The following is a 24,019-nucleotide window of genomic DNA, read 5'->3' as shown; positions in this document are numbered from 1 at the left end:
TGGGATTTTTCGGGACTGTTCACAGCTCAGGGGAGTGCTGTGGGAGTTGCTGGGGGTGGGGGGAGGGGAGAGGTTTTTACATGTATCTGAACATACTTGTATATAATTGTATATATTTTCTTATATCATTAGTGTTTAATTAAAGCTGTGTAGTTTAGTTTTCAATCCAGCCAAGTCTCTCTCTTTTTCTCTCTCTCCTTCCCTATCTGGGTGGGAGGGGGAGGGGATCGAGAGCATTGTTGTCAGACCTGAGTCAAACGGTGACATTCTGTTATCAAGAGTTAAATATGACTTGTAGAATTTGAATAACATGCCCTCAGCCTCTCAAAGAGAAACCAAATAATAGTTGTTGAATAAAGGTAGGGTTACTATCAGTATGGCTGAGGCAAAGTTCTATGCAAACAGAAGTAAAAAAAAACAAAAACAAAACAACAATACACACTTGAAAAGCTTTTGGGTTGGTAAGAGTCTTGAGTTAGCTCTGTAAAAATACAGTAGAAGATGAGATGGCTAACATGATATAAGGCCAGTACTGACCTCAAATTTCATGACAGTGGTTAAGATGGTGAGGGCACATTTCCTCTGTTTCTTGGTAAAGTTGCTCCCTGAGCAACAGTGGGAGACAGGTAAGAGAATAAAGAAATGGGCAGTGTCCAATATGACCAGTATTTGCCTTCCATCAACTTCAATGGAACTGTATAAAAATGTTATTTAGCAACTGCAAGAGTGACAAGACTTAGGACCTGAGTAATCAGAGAGCAGAAAAGCTTAAAGATAAAAAAAAATAAAATGTACTGTTAAATCAGAAGTTAGTGACGTAATGCAATGAAAATGCTGTAACAGGGAAGAAGATGATTTTGAGTAAGCAGACACCAAACTACATGGAAAGCACTATAAAATATTTGGTTATTGACCAAAGAAGAAACTGTATCAGGGAAGATTTTTTATTATTACTTAAAGGGATCTATTAAAAAAAATGTAAAATTCTGCTTTTTCAGTGCATATATCTATAATCTCAATATTTTATGGATTTGCTGGGAGGTCCTTTGGAAGAAACAGGAGACATTTCAGTCTTGAATTAAAAAATCATGATGCTGAAATCTTTGCTCAAGTATTAAGTGTATTCCTTCAGTGTTGGTCGTTCCCATTCCTAAGAGCCCTGGAGAAACTAAAAAGTTAATCTTTTTTACAACAGACATGAAATATGTGATTGTAAAGCCTGCTGAGCCAGAATTCCTTTCCTTTTACTTTATTTTCTACATAGGTCTATTCTAGCATAAAAAATATAAAGTAGCAACTGAAATACATAAAAGAACAGAAAAATCTGCCTTTGCATATTTAGGTTGTTATTGCTATTATGTGTCTGCTAGCTATAGAGGAAAATTATTTTATCTAAATACATTATTTGTGAAATTATCAAGCTAAAAGGTAGAAAATGAGATTTGTATCATTCTAGATGCTGATTATCACCTGCATGCCTTTTTACAAAGGCATAAAAATAGCTAACAAGCTATGTGCAAAATCTTTAGATTATAACATCTACACTTTGCTTTTCATTTTCTTTATCATTAAAGAGAACCATTTTTTATCAGAATTAATTTTGGAATTTTTGTTTATGTTTCAAATGCTGCAACATCTGATATGCTTTATTTTATGTAAACCTCTAACATTGAATACAAACATTTTAATTGTAAAACTCCACTTTTGTTTTTTCCTTAGTGATGATTCTGAAATATGTTATTCCCCTTACTGTCATTAAATCTGAGATGTGAGATTCTCTTGATATCATAGAATCAGAGAACCATAGAATGGTAGGGGTTTGAAAGGACCTCTGTAGATCATCGAGTCCAACCAGCAGGACCAGCTAAGGCTGGTCACACAGAAATGCATCCAGATGCATATTGAAAGTCTACAGAAGAGAAGGAGACTCCATGATCAGGTAAGATGAGATTCAGTTTCCTGTATTAGAACAAATTTTTTGCAATACATGTCACCATGTTACTTTGTAAAACAATTTTGAATTACAAGTTTGTTATACTGTATTTCTGTGTCCTGGTTTAAGCCAGGATGAGGTCAATTTTCCTTTTACTGATTGTTTGGGTTTTCTTCTTCATCAAGCCTTCTTTTAACTAGTCACAGTGTGTTCTAACTAAAAGAATAGAATGTTTTTGTACCTGCTGGGTCTTTAAGGTCACACCTTCACTCTGCCGGCTCAGACACTGCGAGGAGATCTATGACCCCCCGCAGGAGGCTGAGTTAGACAGGCAGCAAAACTGGCCAGAGATATTCCATTCCATATATCTATGTAAGCTCAGAGGAAGGTCAGAAGACACAGAAGACAACTTCCTTCCTGCTTCTTCTTCCCTTTTGTTCCATCCTTGGCTGGCTTCCAGGGAGGACTCTGTCCATCCATTCTCCAGTGTTGAACCCCAGGCTTGAGCTCTCCTGACCCTCATCACTCTCTGCTCTCTCCAGCAGCTCTGGGATTTTTCGGGACTGTTCACAGCTCAGGGGAGTGCTGTGGGAGTTGCTGGGGGTGGGGGGAGGGGAGAGGTTTTTACATGTATCTGAACATACTTGTATATAATTGTATATATTTTCTTATATCATTAGTGTTTAATTAAAGCTGTGTAGTTTAGTTTTCAATCCAGCCAAGTCTCTCTCTTTTTCTCTCTCTCCTTCCCTATCTGGGTGGGAGGGGGAGGGGATCGAGAGCATTGTTGTCAGACCTGAGTCAAACGGTGACATTCTGTTATCAAGAGTTAAATAAAAAATTAATAGAACTGCTACCTTGAAAATCCTATACAACACCTGGGAATTCTTTCTTAATCTAACTCTCACTACAATGATTTCAGGACATTTTAAAAGCTGTTACTTTCCTCTTCCCTCTCTTCACATTCATTTCCAACTGTTCCATGCGTCCTTATTTCCCACATCAACACAAATCTGAAAGTGTTTTTGAATTACAAGTAAAAATGTAGAACTAAGTAAAGTGTCATTCCTTTTACCCCCCAAATTTGGGAAGAATAATGCCATTTAAAAACAACACAGAGCAGAGTACCTGAAAAGACATTCCTATTTACCCTTCAGAAGACGCCTGAAGTAGATTAAGAGGTATACACTCAGTATTTCAGAGATCCAAAATGGTCCATAGAGAAATCAAGTGTCAGTCTTGTTCATTATATTCCTCTGCTATTCCTTCTAATAGCATGAGTTAGTCAGCCCCAAGACACCATTTATGTTCCCCTTACCATTGCATATTTACTTCTCTCTCCAAACTAAAAAGGACAGTGAGTGTGTAGTTATTGCTTGCTTCCATCGTGATTCATTTTTACTAAAATTCAGGAGAAGCAGACTTTCTGGAGACAAAGAGGTGTGAGGGAGGGTTCAAAATTAAGAATGTTATGGACTGAAACATGTACTTTCTTATTCTTCTTTCCTAAAATTATTTATTTGCCATTTGTTCTCCATATCCTGACACATCTACCCTGGGAGCCTGCAGAAAATGCGAGAGAAATGCAAACTGTATCAGCAATAGCAACTGAGAAATGTTAAAGCTTGCAACCCTACAGTCAAAATTTTTCTAGATTTCCTCGGGAGAATCTTCATTCCTCTGAGCTGGTGCAGTCTGTAGCTGACTCCTCAGCAGTCCATGGTGCACTCAGTTCTGTGGATTCAAGCTGCTTGTTTGAGACAAGGGTATTTGCTCCCACTTAATCAAATTTACACACACACTTACATTTGCACACACAGATGAGAAGTCTGTTAAAACTAACATTGCTAGATTCTATTGATAATGAGGAAGTTTTCAATAAACCTTCCCCAAATAACTAATCATTTTAGATAAAGAAGTCGCTGTGGTTTGAAATTCTTCAAAGATACCTTTTTTATTACAAAACTATTCCTGGAGTTGTTTGTTCAGGAAAACATACTCTGAAACATTGAAGACTTTATCTGAGTGCAACAGCAATTTAATAACTCCAGGACCACAGAAAATACTTAACATCTACAAATGGATAATTTCTCATTTCTACCACAAGCTCATTTTTCCGTGACGTGTTTTGCCATGTTCCTATAAAAACCTTCCGAGTATGGCTAATACAGATGAATTTTATACAGATTTCCAGTTTCCAAGTGACTTTGTTTTAAGAAACTAAATAATGACCAAGGAATGGGGATGTGCTTCATATTAAAATGTAATTATGACTTGTTGTCCTAGCACTAACAGATAATAGTAGTAAATTAATCCATCCTCTTGACAGTTGTTTCATGGTAAGAATGAGTAACCATACCAGTTTCATTGCAGGCCTACCCTATTCTTGTCCTTGGTGTGCATTTCCACAACAATGACTGTAATCATTGTAACAGTATTGTACATAATGACTCTGCTTTCTGTGATGTTACTCCTAAATTGGGTGTGAAAAATGTGAAAGGACAGATCTCGAATGGCAAAACTCTCACCAGTGAAGTAGAGTAGTAGTCTACAGAATTAATAATTGACAGAATTGATAGTGTGCTGCCACTGAACAGTAGCCTGGAATTAGAGGGCACAGTTCACATAGTCTTTCTTCATAAACAGAGGGTCTTTGCATGAAAAACTGTTGTCAGATGAAAGGCACATAGAATGAGACCTTGATGAGGTATGTGCAATTAAACACAGCATCAGTAAGTCATATATTTTTCAAAATTAAAAGGAACTCTGACAATGATGGCTACTGATTTTTTTGCTAAATACTAATATATCAGTCTCAGCCAGGATTTGCTTTTTGCTGAATTAAAATAAATGCCTGAGCCAATATGAATGATCTTTGCAGCAAATCAGGTCATTAAAAATAAAATAAATAAAAAAAAAAATAGCATTCACATGCTTCTAAGTCCTACAAAACTTCTGCAAAGATTATCTTACTAGTGTTTTAAAGTATTCAGAGTAGAAAATTATGAACACCACAGGGAATTCTGAGGAAAAAGGGAGAAAAATTGCTAAGTGCAGAGGAAGAAAATGTCCTCAAACAAGGCGTGTAGTCACATTCTGACCATAAAGGATTAAAAGAAGCCTATTCATTGATCTCCAAAAATATAGCATTAATAGAGTGGTCAGAGGATGAAAGGAAATATATAATGCTATCAGAGGAACATACAGTTGAAACGGACCATTCTCTAGCTCACTAAATCCTGGCCTCTGTTCTTCCAATCATACCTATAAATGCTTTCATAAAGACAAGGATACTTTACTTGTAAAACCCTTCAGATTTTTGTTTCCACTCTTGCTATTAGACTCTTCTAGAATCTCACTCATTTTCCTATTTCTACTCTAAATTAACTCATGACCACCAAAACCTCACATTTTCAAGTAAAAGCTGAATCAACTTTAATAGCTCTTTCCTTTGTGTTTTTTTCTGAAGTATATTTTTAGAATAATGTGTGTTCTCCACTATTATTTGTGGGAGTAATTAAACAAGCCTATTTTATTCTCTGCCACTACTCCAACCTCATATATATATTTATTTATTTATTTATTTATTTTTCATGGCCAGAAGTAGTCAGAGCAGTAAACAGATTAACATTATTTTTAACATGGTTTCAATACCACTTTATCTCTGTTTTGTTCATCTCGGCTTTTATAGCTTAGTATCACATGTACCTTCTTTAAGGCATGACAGTAGAGGCAATAATTGATCTAGTTAACAGATCTTTCTCTTCCTCTGTCACTTTAAACTGAAGAGCCAGTAGTGGACAAGAGCAATTAACTGTTCTGTAAGAGCCTTATCATATTGTTGACCTCTGTATCTCCATATCCAAATCATATTCACACTATCTATCTTTTTCCAGACAATGTTTTGATTATCCTGCACAGCTTTGCATCAGCAACATATTTGTAAAGTGTTTCTTCAATTCCAAAATCATTCAAGAAAATGTAAATCAGTCTAAGATGGGTCTGGAAGCACATCTCCTCATCTGCTCACCCACTATAAAACCTTATCTTTCAATGGAACCCTCAATCTCCTTATAGAAAGGTCATTCCCCAGTTTACATTTCCTGCAGAAATCTCAATTATTTTCAGTATGCTGAAATACCTGGTATTTTTCTAAAGTCTGTGTAACTATTTTTTATTATTATTTTTTTTTTTGTCTTTGTTTAATAGTATCTTAAATACAGATGCTCCACTTGTTATTTTTAGTCCTCATGATACTGTTCAAATTTGGAAGCCCTTGCTAACAGACATCTGTGGTTTCAGATGGTTTCCTTGGATATTTTTCGTACTCTAAGAGAAAATTTTCAAGATTCCCGACTTGAAGGCAACCTAAATTGAAATAATTCCTTTTCCATGTCCTCAACCATGTTAACCATCCTTCTTCACTCATATTCAACATCTTTCTCTATTTTCATTAAGGAAATTAAGATTCATCTAGATTATGCAATAAAAAATTCTATCATAATGCTCGAAGACAGTGTTCAAGGGGAGAAGAGCTCCAGTTTAGTGGTATTTTAATGCAAATTTAAAACTCAAGCTATGCAGATAACATTACATAAGATAAAATAGACTTCATTTGGCCAGCCTACAACTGCATGAGCATGAACTTTACACCAGAAGCTCATTATTTATGTCAAAACGTAAATGCAGGGTTAGTTTTTCTCATGGGCTTCTGAGGAAATGTAACAAGTAACACACCTTCTGCCACTTCTTATGAAGAAAATCACAGGGGTTTTCCCTTTGGAGGAGTCCTTTTCTACCCTATCCTTAGAGTGGAATTGATACTTTATGGAGTCTAGACTGTATTTTTAATATTTCCTAAAGAAGAACAGACTCTTATTCTGAAATAGTCTGAAAAAATCTTTAACAGTGATATATTTAAGCCACATGCATCTGGGGTTCTAGAATCTGATATAGATTATATAATAAGCTGCACTTACACACAAACAGCATACCTAGACAACTGGCAAATTCACTGTGTGTGTGTATGTAGCAATCCAGGAGGTCCCTTAAAAAAGGAGATGCCATCTAAGGAGATACTTCATCTTACACACAATCAATGCTACATTTTAGGGAACCGAAAAATCAAAACCAAAAGCAAAAAGAAGACAGTGACCTTACCTTTCCTACATACTGAGGATCTGGTCCCATGTGTTCTTCTAAAACAAAGAACTGATTCCACACCCATCCACGCTTGGGACGATGATGCACTTCTGTTTCACCTTCTACAAGTTTGGTTTGATTTCTGGTCACCTTGATGGAGCCATGGTGAGCAGCTCCATAACACCTCTGCACAAAACAGAGACAAACTAGGACTGGGCAGATACAAGATGTACTTGTAATTCTCATTGTAGGATAAGCTTCCTGTTCAAGGTTTTCTTTCTCTTTAATAAGTTCCCAAGACAGAAGGTGAAGCCTGGTTCAGAAATACAGTCCAAAAAAGGGTTTTCTGCTTGTTCATGATTTAGCTGCCCATTTGGGAAAGCTCAAATTACATTTACATTATGAAAAGCTGACTGAAAAATTCATATGTCTTCTGAGGTCTTCACAATAGAGTTCCACAGCCGACCATTTTCTATATGATAAGGAAAGAAAAGAAAGCCACTTACTCATCACTAAAACCAGCAATTTTTGCATTTCTCACCTTTGATTATGCTCACAGCTATACTAGCCAGTCTCTGAAAGCCTCTCATTGTGACTAAAATGTCTTTTCAATCCTTCCTGTAAAATTGTTTTCAGATTGTTTTATTAAAATACCTTAAGAAGTAACATGGCTTTTCCAACCTGTGAAAGTGTTCACATTATTAAAAACTTGATGATTCAGGATGGCCTTTGCTTGCTGATCTGGTCTAACAGTAAATGAAAATCAATGCTACAGTGTCATTAGATAGATAGTGATTGGTAATTAATTTCACATGATTTCTTGATCTTCCATATACCACACAGATACCCAACATGGTGAAAAATACCAAGACTAAGATAGGTTTCAAAATAAAGCCTCCAAAATGGGCTTTGAGGATTATGAGTCAATATAAGAGCGTACTGACAGGAACTTTCAGTCAAAATGTGCCTTTTTACTCCCTGTGCTTTCCATAAATTCCAACCAATATCATATTGGAACTTCACAAAATTATTTCATACTGACAGAAAGTCCAGATACTGTTGTTTAGAATATCAGTATTATTTTTATTAAAGCTTATAAATTCCTAATGACAATATTTTCTCAGCTTCTCGAAAGCAGAATGTAACCTTTTATAGTAAAATAACAAATTTTAAAATATCTGTGGTAGTTGATGTAGAGCCTAAAGAAAAGTACTTTGAAAGAAATAAAATAACTCTTCAGCCTCAGAGAAATAGTTGCTTTAAGGAAGCAATTTGTTCATTTATCTGAGGATATCAAAGATCAGTCAATCTGGAATCTGAAAACATGCAACTAAATCTATAAAAATGAACACTCTTCCAATATTGGAATTGAGTATCATAAAGCAATTACAAGTTCTGTAAATAGAACCACGATTAAACTAATTTTGTTTCTAAGTCTCATGGGAAAGCAATAGAAGAAATTCAAAATTTCTAAAAGATTTTCAAGCAAGAAATTAGAAATCAGATGTTGGAAAAACACTGCAGTGAAGAAGATAATCAACTCTCTTTTAGCTGCAGATTTTATTTTTATTTTTTTTCCCTTATGCTTGTTTCAGATCCATAATAGTACCAGAAACCCCACCATGGTTTCTTCTGTATTCATCCAAGTACAAATTCTCATCAGAGTAATGGAAGAATACTTCAAGACTGCTGTGCATTAGAAATATCCAGAAAAGATGCAGTGGGTTATGTGAAAGTAAAGAAAGAAATACAGTCTTTTACAGCTGGCAGGACTTAAAAAATTAACTCTGTATGGCATTTTCCACTGAGGAAAGAAATTTTTTGACAATTAATATTATCATGGTATTTTTTTTTCCCCATATCTCCCCCCAACTGCTATAAAGACCAAATTATCGGGCTCTTAAAAACTTCATGCCTCAGCTCAAAACAGATTAATACAGTAGGATGTATTATTACCTTCCTTAGGTATGAATGTGGTTTAATAGGAATTTTTCACAGGTAGATGTTATATGAAGTTTAAGTTATGCCAGAAACTGAATCCAGACATTCTGGTTCTCACATTAGTTTCTAACTATATACTCTTGCATGGTTTCTTTGCCTTTCTTCATTCTTTCCAGATTCTTGCTATAAAACACTTTCTGCCTTAAGGCATGCAATTTCCTTCTGCAGATTTCTGTATTTACAGATGAGCTATTTAAATAGGTTAGTCATTGTTATACTTCAGACATACTGTAAAATTAAGGACTACGTCAAAAAATAAGAAGGCTGAAGTTTTACCTATTCAAGTATTATTTTTCTTTGCTTTGTTTCCATCTTGGGAAATGCCTGGAAGCAGTTCATAAAACTATAAGCAGTGCATACTAAGTTAAAAATGGTGTATGCAGTGCATTGAGTTTTCTTAGAATGGCGTATTTTAGATGTATTTGAAATCATTACTACTGAAATTTCCTTTATAAAAACTGTGAGAATGGTGGTAGTGGAAAATTCTTTCCTTTTAAAAGAGTAAATATAAATGAGTGCAGAAGATATCAACAAATCAAGATTTACTATATAGAACTTTCTTTTTTCCCACGTCTCAGAAGACATCCACAGGAAAAAAAACAAAAAACAAACAAACAAAAAAAAACACACACAAAAAAAACCCCAAACCAACAAAAAAAGAAAAAAAACCACAACAAACAAGCAAAACCCTATATTGCTTAACTCATTTCAGAGATTAACTGCTAAACCCCTGCCCCCAAAATTTCAGTTTTAAAATTCTTTGTTCTGAACAAATGTTTTATAGTAATAATAACAGTAAAAGTATTATAGCAGCAAGGTCCTTCATCTGAGTTGGTGCAGGCACAAGTACAGGCTGGAGGGAGAATGGATAGAGAGCAGTCCTGAGGAAAAGGACCTGTGGGTGGTAGTAGACGAGAAGCTCAGCATGAGCCGCCAGTTTGCGCTCACAGCCCATGAAGCCGGTCTCTTCCTGGGCTGCATCAAAAGAAGTGTGGCCAGAAGGTTAAGGGAGGAAATTCTCCCCCTATGCTCTGTTCTTGTGACACCCTGCCTGGAATGCTGCATACAGCTCTGGAGCCCTCAGCTCAGGAATAATACAGACTTGCTGGAGAGGGCCCAGAGAAGGGCCACAAAGATGATCAAAGGGCTGGAGCACCTGTTATGAAGACAGGCTGAGAGAGTTAGGGCTATTCAGCCTGGAAAACAGAAGGCTCCAGGGAGACCTTATTAGCAGCCTTCTAGTACATGAAAGGGGCTTACAGGAAATTTGGGAAGGAGTTTTTTCAACAGAGAGGATAGTGATAGAACAAGGGTTGATAGTTTTAAACTGAAAGAGGGTAGAATTATATTAGGCATCAGGAAGAAATTCTTCACCATGAGGGTGGTAAGGCACTGGAGTATGTTGCTTAGGGAGATTGTTGATGCCCCCTCTCTGGAGGTGTTAAAGGTCAGGTTGAATGGGGCTTTGTGCAGCCTGGTCTAGTCTGAGGTGTCCCTGTTCATAGCAGAGAGGTTGGAACCTGATGATCTTTAAGGTCTCTTCTAACCTTAACCATTCTATGATTCTATGATTCAATAGTTTGCTTCCTGTTATAATCATACTTAGAAATTCAGGCCTCTGCTGTTCTTGAAGTCTGTGTGAAATCTGGAGAACCATTTTGATTATGACAAATTCAACAATTAAAAGTGAGGATTCTCAGCCTTGAAGATTTTTTGTAGTGTTTTCACTCTGGTAAACATCTTTTAAAACCAAAGCCTAATTAATGCTAAGTATAAAATTTCTCATTCTTACTCAGCACCCTCCCACTAAAGGTCTAGCATAACCGTCTGTTAAAACCTACCCCAACCCCCAAATGAAACTTCAGCTTTCCATGAAGACAGCAAAGTTTATCTACAGGGGGAAGTACAGATGGAAAGACCTTTAACATTTAACATAGAAGAGACAGTAAAGCAAATAATAGACAAACTTGAACTGTTAATGGAAAAAAAAAAAGAAAAGAAAAAAAAAACAAAAAAAAGAAGAAAAAGACCGAACTTTCTGAAATCCCTTAAATGATTGCCTTAAGATAACATAGCGAGATGCTTACTGCTCAGTGCTCTTATCTGCAACTTCAGATTATGTGTCCTACATTACAGTTTTTGTTACACTGGTGTATGCAACTGCATAGACTTGTTTTTTTGCTGTCTCCTGGAAGCCCTCATGAAAATGCGTTGTGTATCTCCAGAGACTGTCAGACTGAGGTAAAATTAATAATTAAACAAGATGACATGAGAAAGTTCCACCTGTATTGTTGGAAATCATTACAGTACAGTAGTTACTGCTTAGTGTGGCAGCAGGTTACTATAATGAATTCCTAGAAAACCAGTATGAGTACAGTGATGTAAAATGTGTATGCTTCACCATCATGATGAGATGTATCCTTAGTAGCAGAGACTTGTCCTGAATCTCAGTCTCCCCCATCTCACATAACCAAATTGACCACATACTTGAATTAATCTGAATGATTCAGTTTTGCAGATGCACATTCAGCATAGCTCTACACATATTTTGTCATATCTCTTGGGGACCTTTTTCAGTTCCATGGTAATGCAGTGACAGTTATGGAACATGTAATAAATTGCATTTATTCTATACTTTCAGACTTCTCCATCTAAATTCTGCCTTTATAATTCCTCCCTGTCAGAACAAGTACTTCTGTTCTCAAAATCTGACCGGCTTCAATTCAACATCATTATTTAGATATAAAAAATCAGGCAGAAAAATATTTCTTTCTTCCTGCATTGCCTGTCCTTAGTTTATTGCCAGTGTCATATCCTTTAGCACTACAGAAATAATGACATATTGACATGGAGACCAAAGACAGAAAAATGAGTTAGTATCAGAAAGAAAAATTGAATGTTATTTTGTGTTTTATCCTTCTGAAGAAGAGGTTGATAGATTGCCAAGAGAATATATAGTACTCCTGTGGACCTCTAGTAATTGGCAGAAAAAAGTGAAATTTGTCGGGAAATATTTCATCTATTGTTGATCTCTATTCTCTTTTCCCAAGGATGCTAAAGCTGAGCTATGGCACTTAACTTGAAAAAATGAAGCACCAAGTTTCTCTCAGCCTGTGTACTATAGACAAGATATATAATCATTAGTGCTTTCTAACAAAGACTGCCTTCTATAAATGCTAGTCAATCTAGCAGAAATAGTGTCAAAACTGTTTTGGAAAGCATTTAAAAAATATATTGCATGTTGTTGCTTTGCCCCTTTGTTCTAATGATGTAGCTATGTGTATGAGACTGAAAACTAGGAAAAAATGTAATTAAAAAAAAAGTTCTTAAAATACTTTAATAGTAACTTCAATAACTAAACATGCTTTTACACTATTCTTCTATATTAACAGATCTTCTGGAAATGGGAAGCTTAACTACATTTTACTTCAATAGCATAAGTAATTTTTCTTTAATTCATAATTTTAATTTGCATAAGATATTGAACTCTGAAATTATTGCTAAATTTATATGTAAGTATAAATAGAAATAACCACAAAAGAAAACCTCAATGAAAAATAAAGATTGTTCTTTAATATAAGAAAGCATAAATTCTGCTTTGGGGAGAAAGTTGTGTGGGTTTGTGTCAGAAAATAAAAAGAAATCAAAAGCGAGAAGATATTATATATATATATAGATATAAAACAAAATTTAGAATAAGATACAAGAAAGACACTGAAAATTCACTGAAAAAAACAATAATGCAAGATAGTGAAGGAAAATCAAAAGTTAAAATGGAAACAACTGAAGCTGTGGAAGCTAGTACGTGTCACTATTAGAAATTTTCTCTCAGACCTGTAAGCATGTGTTTAAAAATCCAGCAGTACAATTCCTGTGAAATGTAAGAAATCCAGTTAATACATTTCAAGAGAATGACAGTTAACATAAATAAAGCATTAATGGAAAACAGAAATCATGAAACAAAACTGCTCATGAAATAGCTGCATCTGTGAACTGGTGTGCTGAAATTGCCAAAGGAAGTGCAAACCCAATATTTATTTCCCTATGATTTTTACCTTCCATACCTGAAAAGCTCTTCTAAATTCTACATTTTCACATATAACTCACAAATCAATTCAACTGATGACACATTCGATTCAGAATATATATATGGATATATATACACACAATATATAGAGTAATATTGTAGTCAGTTTTTAATTGAAGTAAGTAAAATTTTGGGGGGAAAATCACATAGAAGAGAGTATAAGGACAAGCAGAATAAAAATAGGTCCTAGAAAACAGTAAGAATTAGACAAAACCAGATGCCAATTAGAAAAAAACATATCCCAAGTAGTCAACAGCCTGGCCTTGAGACAGGCCTGCAAGACAGATGAAAAGGATGGAAAGGAGCACTGCCCACAACTTATTTTCATTGTAGCCTTGAGCACTGGGAGGAAAAACACTGAGTAACTGGACTCACCAAATTAACATAACATTAATGTATTCATGACTTATTAGCATAATACAATACCCCCCCCATAGGCTAGAGGCACCCTTACTAATAAAGAGCCCCCCACTCTGAGTATGCATAGTGACATTTTTGAATGTTGCCACTTTAAATGGAAGTGAGGAATTAGTTAACCAGTCATGCATGCAAAAGATAGAATAATGTTCTATAGAAAGTTATTTCTCACATTTTTGAGTATAAAAGTAGCATTTGCGTTTCGGGAAACTGAGCTTGCTATGTGGAATACCACCTTGCTCCTTTCTCTGCCCAGGACTGGATTTTAAAGCAAATATCTCAACTCTCTGTGTGGATCAGCTTCTTGCACACGGGGTGGCAGATCCTGCTTTCAGGACAACATAAGGACACCAGCACAGGCTTAATGATTGGAGGTCACTATGCAGCATGCATGGTAAGTTGTGATATTCTTAGGTTTGATTTACAATCAGAGAAACACATGTAAAATTAATTACTTAGACAAGAACACAATGCTTGCTGACATTGCCCAAATAAAAATCAAAGGGAAAGAAATGCCCCCTTTTTTTTTTTTTTTTTTCTTCTCCTTCTTTAATTCCTGCCCCTCAAAGAAAGGAACAGCCATACCAAAAGCCAAAGAAGACACAAAAAAGAGCAACTGTATCCTGCGATATTATCAAGGAAAGGGAAATCACGAATTTTGGGGCATTCTAAAACATTGAAAGCAAAATTCCAGACCTAAGTCTTTCATTTGTGAAAGAAAGCTCTTCACTGGAAAGTAAAATATTATGCTACATAACAGACAATTTGACAGCACAGATGTGGGTTTTACATGTCCTCATTTTGTTTCTTAATGCCCCAAATTAGTCATTACCCAAGGATTAACCAATTACTCTTCACCTGAGTCTTTAAAAGTCAACATCTAGCTGCAGAGTTAGTGTTAAATAATTTTAAATTAATAAAATTATTTTGGATAGGAATGTGTGATTAATTTTTCAATAGTATCCTGACTGACAGACATACATCAAGCAGTCCACTTATGAAGTTACATCTGCCAACTGGCTCAGACACCCACAGAGACAATGTCAGAAGCCTCCATTAAATCCACAGTTCATATTACAAGAGACTTCTTCTGAAGTGCTCATAATCCAGGTTGCTTTTTGAATCTAAGAATGTATCTTTTTCTCTCTCCAATTTTTCCTCCATAAAAGGCAAATATTATTGCTAAATATTGTTTTTACCTTCAGTGATATACTTCATTAGGATTGTTGCTAGATTTGTATCAATTAATAATTTTGTTTTACTTCTTCAACTCCATAAAATAGGTTCTAAGTCATTGAAACCAATGTACTATTATTGTTCTGTGAAGATCACAAAAACATACAGCTTAGCCATTGCTTCAGGTTTACAACTGCTGAAAAAAATATTTTATTGGCTTCAATTAATTTGGATTTCAGAGGTTTAACTGCAACAGTTTGTGGTTTTGTTCTTATTTGCATTGTGGGTTAATTTTAGACAATTTGTACCTAGAACTTTAACACAACACAATTGTGGACTCTATTTCTAACACAACAGATTAGCCTGATCTTCTCCTTTGTAAATGTATTCTATTACATTAATAATATCTTGATATTGAAAAAGGAAGAAGATAAGGCCAGAGATGGCTTTTTACCCAGCATTAACACAATGACATTTACAGGATTTTTTTAATTCTGACAATTTTGTCAAGACCAAACACAGCATTTCAAAACTTTCCTTTAAAATCCTGGCTGCAGCTCTAACAATTAGCCAGCATTGGTTTGATTCAGGTTCTAGATAAAACTTCATTTTAATATTTCCTTTACTTTTATCTCTAATAACAAAGCAGTTCAGAATCCAAACTGCCTGCTAAGAGCCCTTAAATGTTACCTTGCTGGCTACAATGGGTTGCATCACTTTAACCGGAGTCATAACACAGAATAGACATTGCATGAATAAAGCTGTTGAGATTATTCATAGAAGGGACCCCACAATCCTTACAAAAGGAGGCATGTGAACTAGAATTCACATTTTGTTATGAAGAAAGTTGGAAGCAAAGCCTTGCAACACTTATGATTAAAACAGAACAGAAATACTGAGCTGATGCAGACAGCCCTGGGCAGAACTGCTTCCTGATAACATGTAGGTTAAAGTAGATGAGTCATTTGTTATATATAGATGGGCTTCCTCAAAGGACAAAACCCCAACGGATCCCTACCTAACAGCACCATGAGGAGGAACAGAGAGTGTGAAAAGCTGAAATAGCCTTAGGAGATACTCACAAGAAATATTAAAAAGATTTTAATGTTGCTTGTGGCAAAATAAACTCCTGGATAGCTACAGGGCTGGCACCTGCTTTATCATTCCTTTTTCTTTAATAAATGGAACTGTCAAGGCTGTCTTGCACCAAGGTCTTAAAATAACAGTTTTCATAGGTGTTTAAGGAATTCATATAAAAGTAATGTGGACTAATGATTAAGGCACTCTCTTTTGGTCCTGTGTATAGCTGATCACTAAATGCAAGCTTTAATGGATTTCTTAATGGATAGCATCAACTGAGGCACCCCTCACAAAGAGCAAAAATTAGCCACATTACAGCTAGATAGCTAATGCAGCACATTATATGGCAAAGGAGATTGATAACCACATAGACCAAATAAAAGATTCTCAGCACATTGACACCAAACATGATAGAAAAATAAATATAACCTCCTTAACTATTTTTAAAAGTGCTTTTCAAAGACAAATGGTTTGGGTTTTAATAAAAATAACAAAATATCAAATCAAATCAAATAATAGGGGTCTCCAGTCTTTTATATAAAAAAAATAAAAATCAAATTTTTGCATACAAACCAGCTGTGGCCCATAATAAAATCCTATCAGCCCTTGAAATTCCGTTCAGAATAGAGGTTTTCATAACTGGGATACAAACAAGGAGGTCACATTAGATACTCCAGCGCAGGAGTGCTGTTGTGCTGGAAATATATTAGAACCACTATGGAATTCAAGTGTTATTGCCATAACAGGATTTTAAAAACTGTATCTAATTGATGCTTTGGTTAGACTACGTGCAAGATGAGCTTTGATCTGTTATGCCATCTTTAGCAATAAATGGCTCCAGTGAGTGTTTAACTGTAGACATGATTTAAAAGACTCATTGATTTTAGAAAAAAATGTTTGAAGAAAGTTATTAGAAGGCATTCTTATATTCATGAATGCATACAGGATACTATTAAACCCTAAAAAACAATGGATTTGTTACCCTGTTTTATGAAAGAGTGCAAATGAGAATAGAAACATACTTCCTGGAAAAGGAAATTTGCAAACAAAACAGAAAAAATATTTAATTTGCAAACAGCACTGCATATACATAGACAATTAAAAACTACAATGAACAGTTACTGAAAATATGACATTAAAACAAGATTAAGAGATTAAATGCCTCTTCTTGGTTGGCATACAAAACCATTTCAGGTCAGATAAGCAGGCATATAGCAGCTTCAGGATAAGAGAAGTGCTCTGCCACAATCAGTGACTGAAAAAATATTTTTTTTGCAACTAGATCCATATGGTTTGCACAGAGAGGTCCTGTCACAACCACGACTCAGTAACAACACAATTAGTCAGATAAGATCCAGACACCGCTTCTGTAAGTGCCCATGCAGTCATGTTAGGCATTACCTGCTGTAAAATGCTGTGAGATGCAGAGAGATGATTCATGAATCTGACTCACAACTTTCTTTTCCTCAACCAGAGATCAATCCGTCTACATTTATATCTGGAGTCATGTAGCTAGTCAAGGATAATACAAGCATACAAGATAGCACAAAGGTCCGAAGCAGCAGATCTTTTTCTGCTGTTACTATTCCCAAGGAACTTGATAGCAGAATAAAGATTTCAGTCATTTCTTGAGTCATTCGACCCATTTATAAAGGTCAGCTCACCCAGTTAGGGAAGAAATTAAATGCATGAGACTGATAAGCAATTACTCGGTTTAAATAAGAACATGCAATAGCCCACTTGTGTATAATCCACAGATATTGTTTGTCTGAACAGATTATTTGTCAAAAATTAATAGCAAGAGCTCTTCTGAGTGTTGTGGCATCCTACATGACTGTAAAAATAAATAAAAGGAAAGAAGGTCCAATGTAGACATTAGATGCTTAAGAAAGCATTAAAGACATTCACCTCTCATAGTTTCTTACCAGTTTAGCACTGTGTACTTGAAACTCCTTAATATAATTATGTATTATATTCTTGTTATAGCAATTTTAGCAATACATAATACAATTTATATATATAATTGTTTACATAAACTTGAATCTCAGTGTTTTAGAGAAAATTACTAGATAACCAAATCTTTTAAGCAAATCTTACTGTGTTTGCTTGCAATTTGAAAAAAGTCCCTTTCCACTGTGTCAAGAGCAGCAAAAAAAGTATGCCTAAAATGTGATGTATTTCAGTATAGAAAATAACTAAAATACATTTTCATTTTCCCTTCCTTTTGAACCTAGACATAACTTGTCAGCAGTATTTCTAAGATAATTTACTTTTCTTTTCTTTGTTTTCTTTTTTTGTTTAGGTGCTTCACAAGACAGGAAGAAAAAAAGAAATATATATTTTGTTCCATTGAAAAAAATGCTTCAATGTTTCTGAAAAATTAAGGAAAATAGAAATGAGTCAAAGTAAATAAGCCACTCCTATTTAATGAACACAAAATATATATATTTTAAATAGAATGTTGTAACATTTAAAATCAGGTAGGATTGAAAACAAAGATAAGTTTTCTTTTAAAAGAAAGTACAAGTAAATAGCTTTGAGCTTTTTTTCCAATTGAAACAACTCTTCTAGAAAGTTTTGCTTTTCACACATTGAAACGCTGCAGTCAAGTAGCTTCCTGACTGAAAATACCTGCATTTAATGCATGCAACTTACAGGTTGTCTTCACTTAAATCACAATTATGACTGACTTCTCCAATTTATGTATGCTGGATTCAGATGACAATGCTCCAGATCCCACCAGAAGAATTGCAAAATTCTAAATTTAGCAAAGATAAGATTCTACCTAAGGTTCAGGGGCACTCAGCTTCGACTGTTTTCCTCTGTAAGAGAGCAACTTGCATATATTTTAAATTTTTTAATCTCTATTAATGTTTTTGAGTTACAAATGTTCTATGAGCAAAAACTCACAATAAAAATATTAATAAATCCTTAATTACAGCAATATAAACAAAAATGAATTTATGAAAAAAAAATGTGTTCAGAATGCCTTTTATGGACTTAAGCTTTTGAGAAATCAGCATTAAGAGGTCAAATAGTGCCCCACTTCTGACAGGTAAGACCATCTCTTTGAGTCAATCACTAAACAAATAATAAAAAATGTGAAGATCTTTTTTTCTTTTTCTTTGAAAAGAAGAAAAATAACCTGAATTCTATTTTGAATTTAAATTTTTAAGCACCACATGAATCCGAAGAAAATTGCTCCTGGCTTCTGTGAAGGTGACATGAACACTTTATCAACCTATTTTACAATATTCTGACACCATATGTGTGATGTCACACAATCCTATAACACAAGTAGGGAAGGCCCTTTGGGTGCCATCTATTCCAATGCCCTGCTCAAAGCAGAAACAACTTCTAGGCTGAACACTACTGTTTAGCTGCGGAAAAGCTTGCAGGGAAGAGGACACAGGCACTGGCCTGGGATTAAACTAAGTGAACAAGAGGTCAGAAACCACCAGATAAAACTTGATAAATCTGGCTGGATGAAGCATATAACACTGTAAGAAGTTACAGGCAGAACCATGAGGAATGGCTGAATTTCACAGAGATGTATGTGAGAAGCAGCTGAACTTCATAGAACATTCCAAAAGTATATGGGGGCCTGTTTAGAGAGTCTTGCGAGGTCCACATTGCCTAGGTAACTCGCTCAGTAATACTTTTAAAAGTTGAGACTACCTAGAACACTACCAGAAATACCAAGTTTGAGTGCACTTGTAGAAAACCAAAGACATAAAGGAACAGGTAATAATGAGGAAGTTGTTTGTGTGGGAGATGGAGAGAAAAGGTTAAATGGAAGAACCTGAAAGAGGAAATAGCGAGGGCAGGGAGTGGAGGAAATATAAAAGACAGTGACAAATGTTACTTGGAGATCTCTATAAAGCAGCAGAATGTCTGACCATTGGCATTTGTAGTACAGCAATAACCAAGGTTTTTGCTCTTTATTAGCATCTGACTTACTTCTGCAATCAGAGGGACAGGGCACATCTTCCCTGAAGCCGTTGAAGGACACCTGGCAGATCTTCTCCTTGGAATGTTGGAGGAAACCCCGTGTGCCACCTAATAACTTTTTCCTTTCAGGTCTCCTATAACACATACCAGGGACCCTCTATTTGAGACCTCCATAGGACTGTTTTCTGTTGCAGTTTCTGTGGGTCTAGATCAATTTTTTATTACAAACATATTTCATGAAGTGCACAATTAAGTGTTTCTAGTTCAGTTAATAGCTACTCATTGTGTCACAGGTGTATGAAGTTAATCAGCTCCTGCAAGGGCTGAATTGGGTCATTCCTTGAATCTATATGCTTCAGTTAAAGCAAAAAAGGAATAATGGAAATTGCAAAAAGCCAATTAAAAAAAAAAAAGAATCTCAGAAGTATCATTATACTTTTAAATGACATAAAGGTGAAAAAAAGTTTTGTTCCACAGTCATTTGCAGTTCCAGATTTTCTCTTACGATAGAAATAAATATCAGAAGTAAAGAGAAAAGGAGGCATCCATATATGTTGAGTCTAAATTTGAAGACTGTATTTAAAAACCTGCCTTTTCACATCACACTTTGGCTGAGATCTCCTCAAGTCTCTGATTTCTTTTGTGACATTAGTTCTGCCACGCATATGATAATCACTGTTAATCACACAGCATTGCTATTAGCATGTTGTTTTCTTACCATTTCCCTAAAAAATATTTTTCTTCTACACAGGACCAACTAGAGCATACTGAGCATACTTTTTTTTTTTTTTTCTTATTTTCCTGTCTTCTTTTCTCATTCTTTCAGTTCAGCCAGTATTAAATCATGAGGCTTCACAATGTATCATTTCCATCAACAAATGTATTTGGTACCATTTTAGACTGAGGTATTAAAAATTCTTCAAATACAATGTCACAGCTTCCTCACAGATAGCAATAGTAAATTGTGTGATCTGTTAAATGCAAACAATGCAGCTTAGCAGCCTGTTCCAGTGTTTGAGTTCCCTTTTGGTGAAGCAGTTTCTTCTAATATCTAGTGCAAATCTCCCCTAGTGGAACTTGAGGCAATTTTCTCTTGTTCTATTGCTTGTTTTTAGGGAGAAAAGACCAACCCCCACTTTGCTAAAACTTCCTTTCAAGTAGTTGTAGAGCGTGATAAAGTCTCTTCTCAGTCCATTTTTCTCCAGGCTAAACAACCCCAGTTCCCTCAGCTAATCCTCATAAGGTTTGTGCTCTAGACCTTTCACCAGATTTGTTGTCTTACTCTGTACTCACTCCAACACCTCAATGTCTTTCTTGTAGTGCAGGGCTGAAAACTGAACACAGTATTCAAGGTGCGGACTCCTTAGCCAGGCTGGCCACACTGTTTCTGATACAATCCAGGATGCCATTGGCCTTCTTGTTAATCTGGGCACACTGCTGGCTCATTTTAAGCTGGCTGTCAACCAGCACCCCCAGGTCCTTTTCCCTCTGGGCAGCTTTCCAACCACTCTTCCCCAAGCCTGTAGCATTGTCTGGAGTTGTTGTGGTCCAAGTGCAGGACCTGGCACTGGGCCTTGTTGAATCTCATACAATTGCCCTTGACCCATTGATCCAGCCTGTCTAAGATCTCTCCATAAAGCCTTCCTACCCTCAGGCAGATCAACATTCTCTCCCAGCTTGGAATCATCTACACACCTACTGAGGAGGATACATTTGATCAGCTCATCTAGATCACTGATAAAGACATTAAATAATTCAGGACCAAATAATGTTTGAGTAAAAAATTATACAAATCCACTGGAATGAATAAGAAAACAGTGACTTTAAAGAATATGCAACTAATTTAGTTCTTTGCAACTTTAGTTGTACAGTAAATTTGTAGTTTTCTATTGTACTAAACTTCATTTATTCTAATTAAACATAAGAAATTATAGCTACAAGATCAAATAAATATTTACTTCATTTAAAAATACTCTGAGTTTGGAAAACTGTGTTAATACACACAATCATAACCACCCTCCACATAGATATGTCCATGTAAATGTGTACCTAAGTGAATAAAATATCTACAAACTCTCATTTCTCTATAGTTGCATTGATCTGTTACAATTTTTAACTAAAAGTTCCCCGATAAATTTGTTTTTATTTGGTTTCCCATTTCCATTGCTCTGAATTATAAAAAAAAATAAAAAAAATAAAAAAAAATCAATAAAATATCTTTGTAGGTGAAATTAACAGCTTTTGGTTGAATAACTGAACTCTTTATAACTGAGAACTTCTTTAATCTTGCTGTTTTTCTAACAGAAAGGAAAAATACTCTCATATGCATGTTCATTTTTTAAAAATTTCCTTTCTTATTGGAGCGCAATAAGTATACAGTGGAATATTTTTTCTGTTTTGAGAAATCTTGTGTTACATGGCATGTTATTTGAAAAATAGGATAAAAATATATTAAAATAACAGTGTACTTTGGCAAATAGCTATGTCCAACTACCAGTGGAAGTCATGAAGATGGATTGACATGAAGAAGGAGGTAACACATTCTTTTGCTGCTGAGACTATCTGAAACCTTCTTTTTTTTTTTTCCCAGCAGCTACACATATTATCACCCCTTTCTTTTTCAGGAATGCGAAAGAGTAATTTGTCACAAAAGGACACCAAAACAAAAGATCCAACTCTTTCAATCCTCATATATGTATTGGTATCTTTGAACACATAGTGTTTCTTTAAATTCATTCATGAATATGAGTAGATAAAGACATATTTCCATGCCTTTGTTTCAGACTGTTCTTTACTGTTCTTCCTAAGCTTCTTTTCAACCAAGGTAGTCTTTTCTAACTTTTATGTTTATCCTCCATTATTTTTGTCTAGATACAAATCACTTCAGTGTTCTTCCTTGAATAGTTCTCCATCATTTTAAAATTGTAAGCCTATATAATTTTTAATGTGAAGTGGAGATAAATACATCATTAAAACCTTACTAATGACCTTAAGATAATTTCAAGTTTAATACAGCTAACAATTTTAATATACTAATTTGTATTAAGGTTTAAATAGCAAAATGTGCTAAATACACTATTCCCACAGAATTGCCATAAAGTTCATATATGCAACTTTATTGCATTCTTGTGAAAATTTTAGCTTCCACTCTTATACAAACAACTTCCCAGGAACATATATACAGGTAGATAAATTGAGATTCAACTTCCAAGCCATAACACCTGCAAATCCTCAGAAACAGAAGGGAAAGGAGAATCAAGGTTAATCAATAGGATCACATCTTAACTTCTGATTGTGCAAACAAAAAAAGACTTACTTAACTTTAAGCCTATTAATGAAAAGCTCATTCACATTAATAGGATTGTCTGCTCAAAATTAAGCTTAAATCTGCACTTCTTTAAGACCAGGTCATCGGTGTTTTAATGGAAGAGCTGGAAGTACAGCTTCTGTCAACAAATAACATTATATACTTAAACTCACCAGGAAAAGCTAAGAACGATCAGTCAGTTTCAAAATATGTTTGTCTTCACTTAGTGTATTAATAATAGTCTAATGGAAACTGAAGCACTGTAAGACTATTTTCATAGTGTCCATAAATAAGAGGTGTGGTATGTGACACTAAGCTTTCTAGTGTGGATAGAAGGTCTTCAAGAAATAATTCACTGTACACTTCATAGAAATAAATAAGTTTTTAAAAGATTATTTGCATGCAGAGGGTGTCTCAAACTGTTTTCTGGCGCTTAGCATTTTTCTGCAGGTGAGCAGGTTAAGGGTTTTCCACTCATCTAGAATCATTAAGAGAACTACAATGAGGACTAAACAGCTAGAAAAATTACACTCTCACTTTAAGAGGAAAAGCATTTTCACAGGAAATACCAGTTTCTCATATCTCAATCTTATTTTGAGCCTTATTGGACAGTACTTAAAAGTAGACTCTTCCTAGATTACTCTATTCAAATAAGTAATGAAAAGTGTTAGATTGAGGTCTTAAATGCAAGATATAAACTATCTGTAGACAAGATCTAATTAGTCATATCCTATTTATGAAAGCATTCATGCAACCGAGTTAGTAGAGAGAGCATAATTTAACAAGAAATAGAACAATGAAAGAGACATTTAAAAGTGTAACAGCTTCCGATTTTTTTTTATTTTTTTTTTTTTTTATGAAGCCTGGAATATTTGCTATGAAAACAGTCAAAGAAAATAATAACTCAAACTTATGTGCCTATAAT

At 35.0% G+C, this 24,019-nt stretch overlaps 1 protein-coding gene across 1 annotated transcript in view; it reads right to left on the bottom strand.

Moving 5' to 3' along the window:
• The window catches only part of CDH18 (cadherin 18, type 2), a 167,058-nt gene extending 159,737 nt beyond the window's left edge, over window positions 1-7,321 (bottom strand). The window contains exon 1 of the mRNA XM_010005082.1: window positions 7,094-7,321. Within this exon, the coding sequence (XP_010003384.1) occupies window positions 7,094-7,321 (228 nt within the window). The remainder of the gene's footprint in view (window positions 1-7,093) is intronic.
• Between the last annotated feature and the right edge of the window lie 16,698 nt (window positions 7,322-24,019).

This window comes from Chaetura pelagica, unplaced genomic scaffold (genome assembly GCF_000747805.2).
Source record: "Chaetura pelagica isolate M959 unplaced genomic scaffold, ChaPel_1.0 scaffold219, whole genome shotgun sequence".
Lineage (NCBI taxonomy): Eukaryota > Metazoa > Chordata > Aves > Apodiformes > Apodidae > Chaetura > Chaetura pelagica.
The sequence above is the reverse complement of the archived record's forward strand: the minus strand, read 5'-3'. Positions and strand labels throughout refer to the sequence as shown.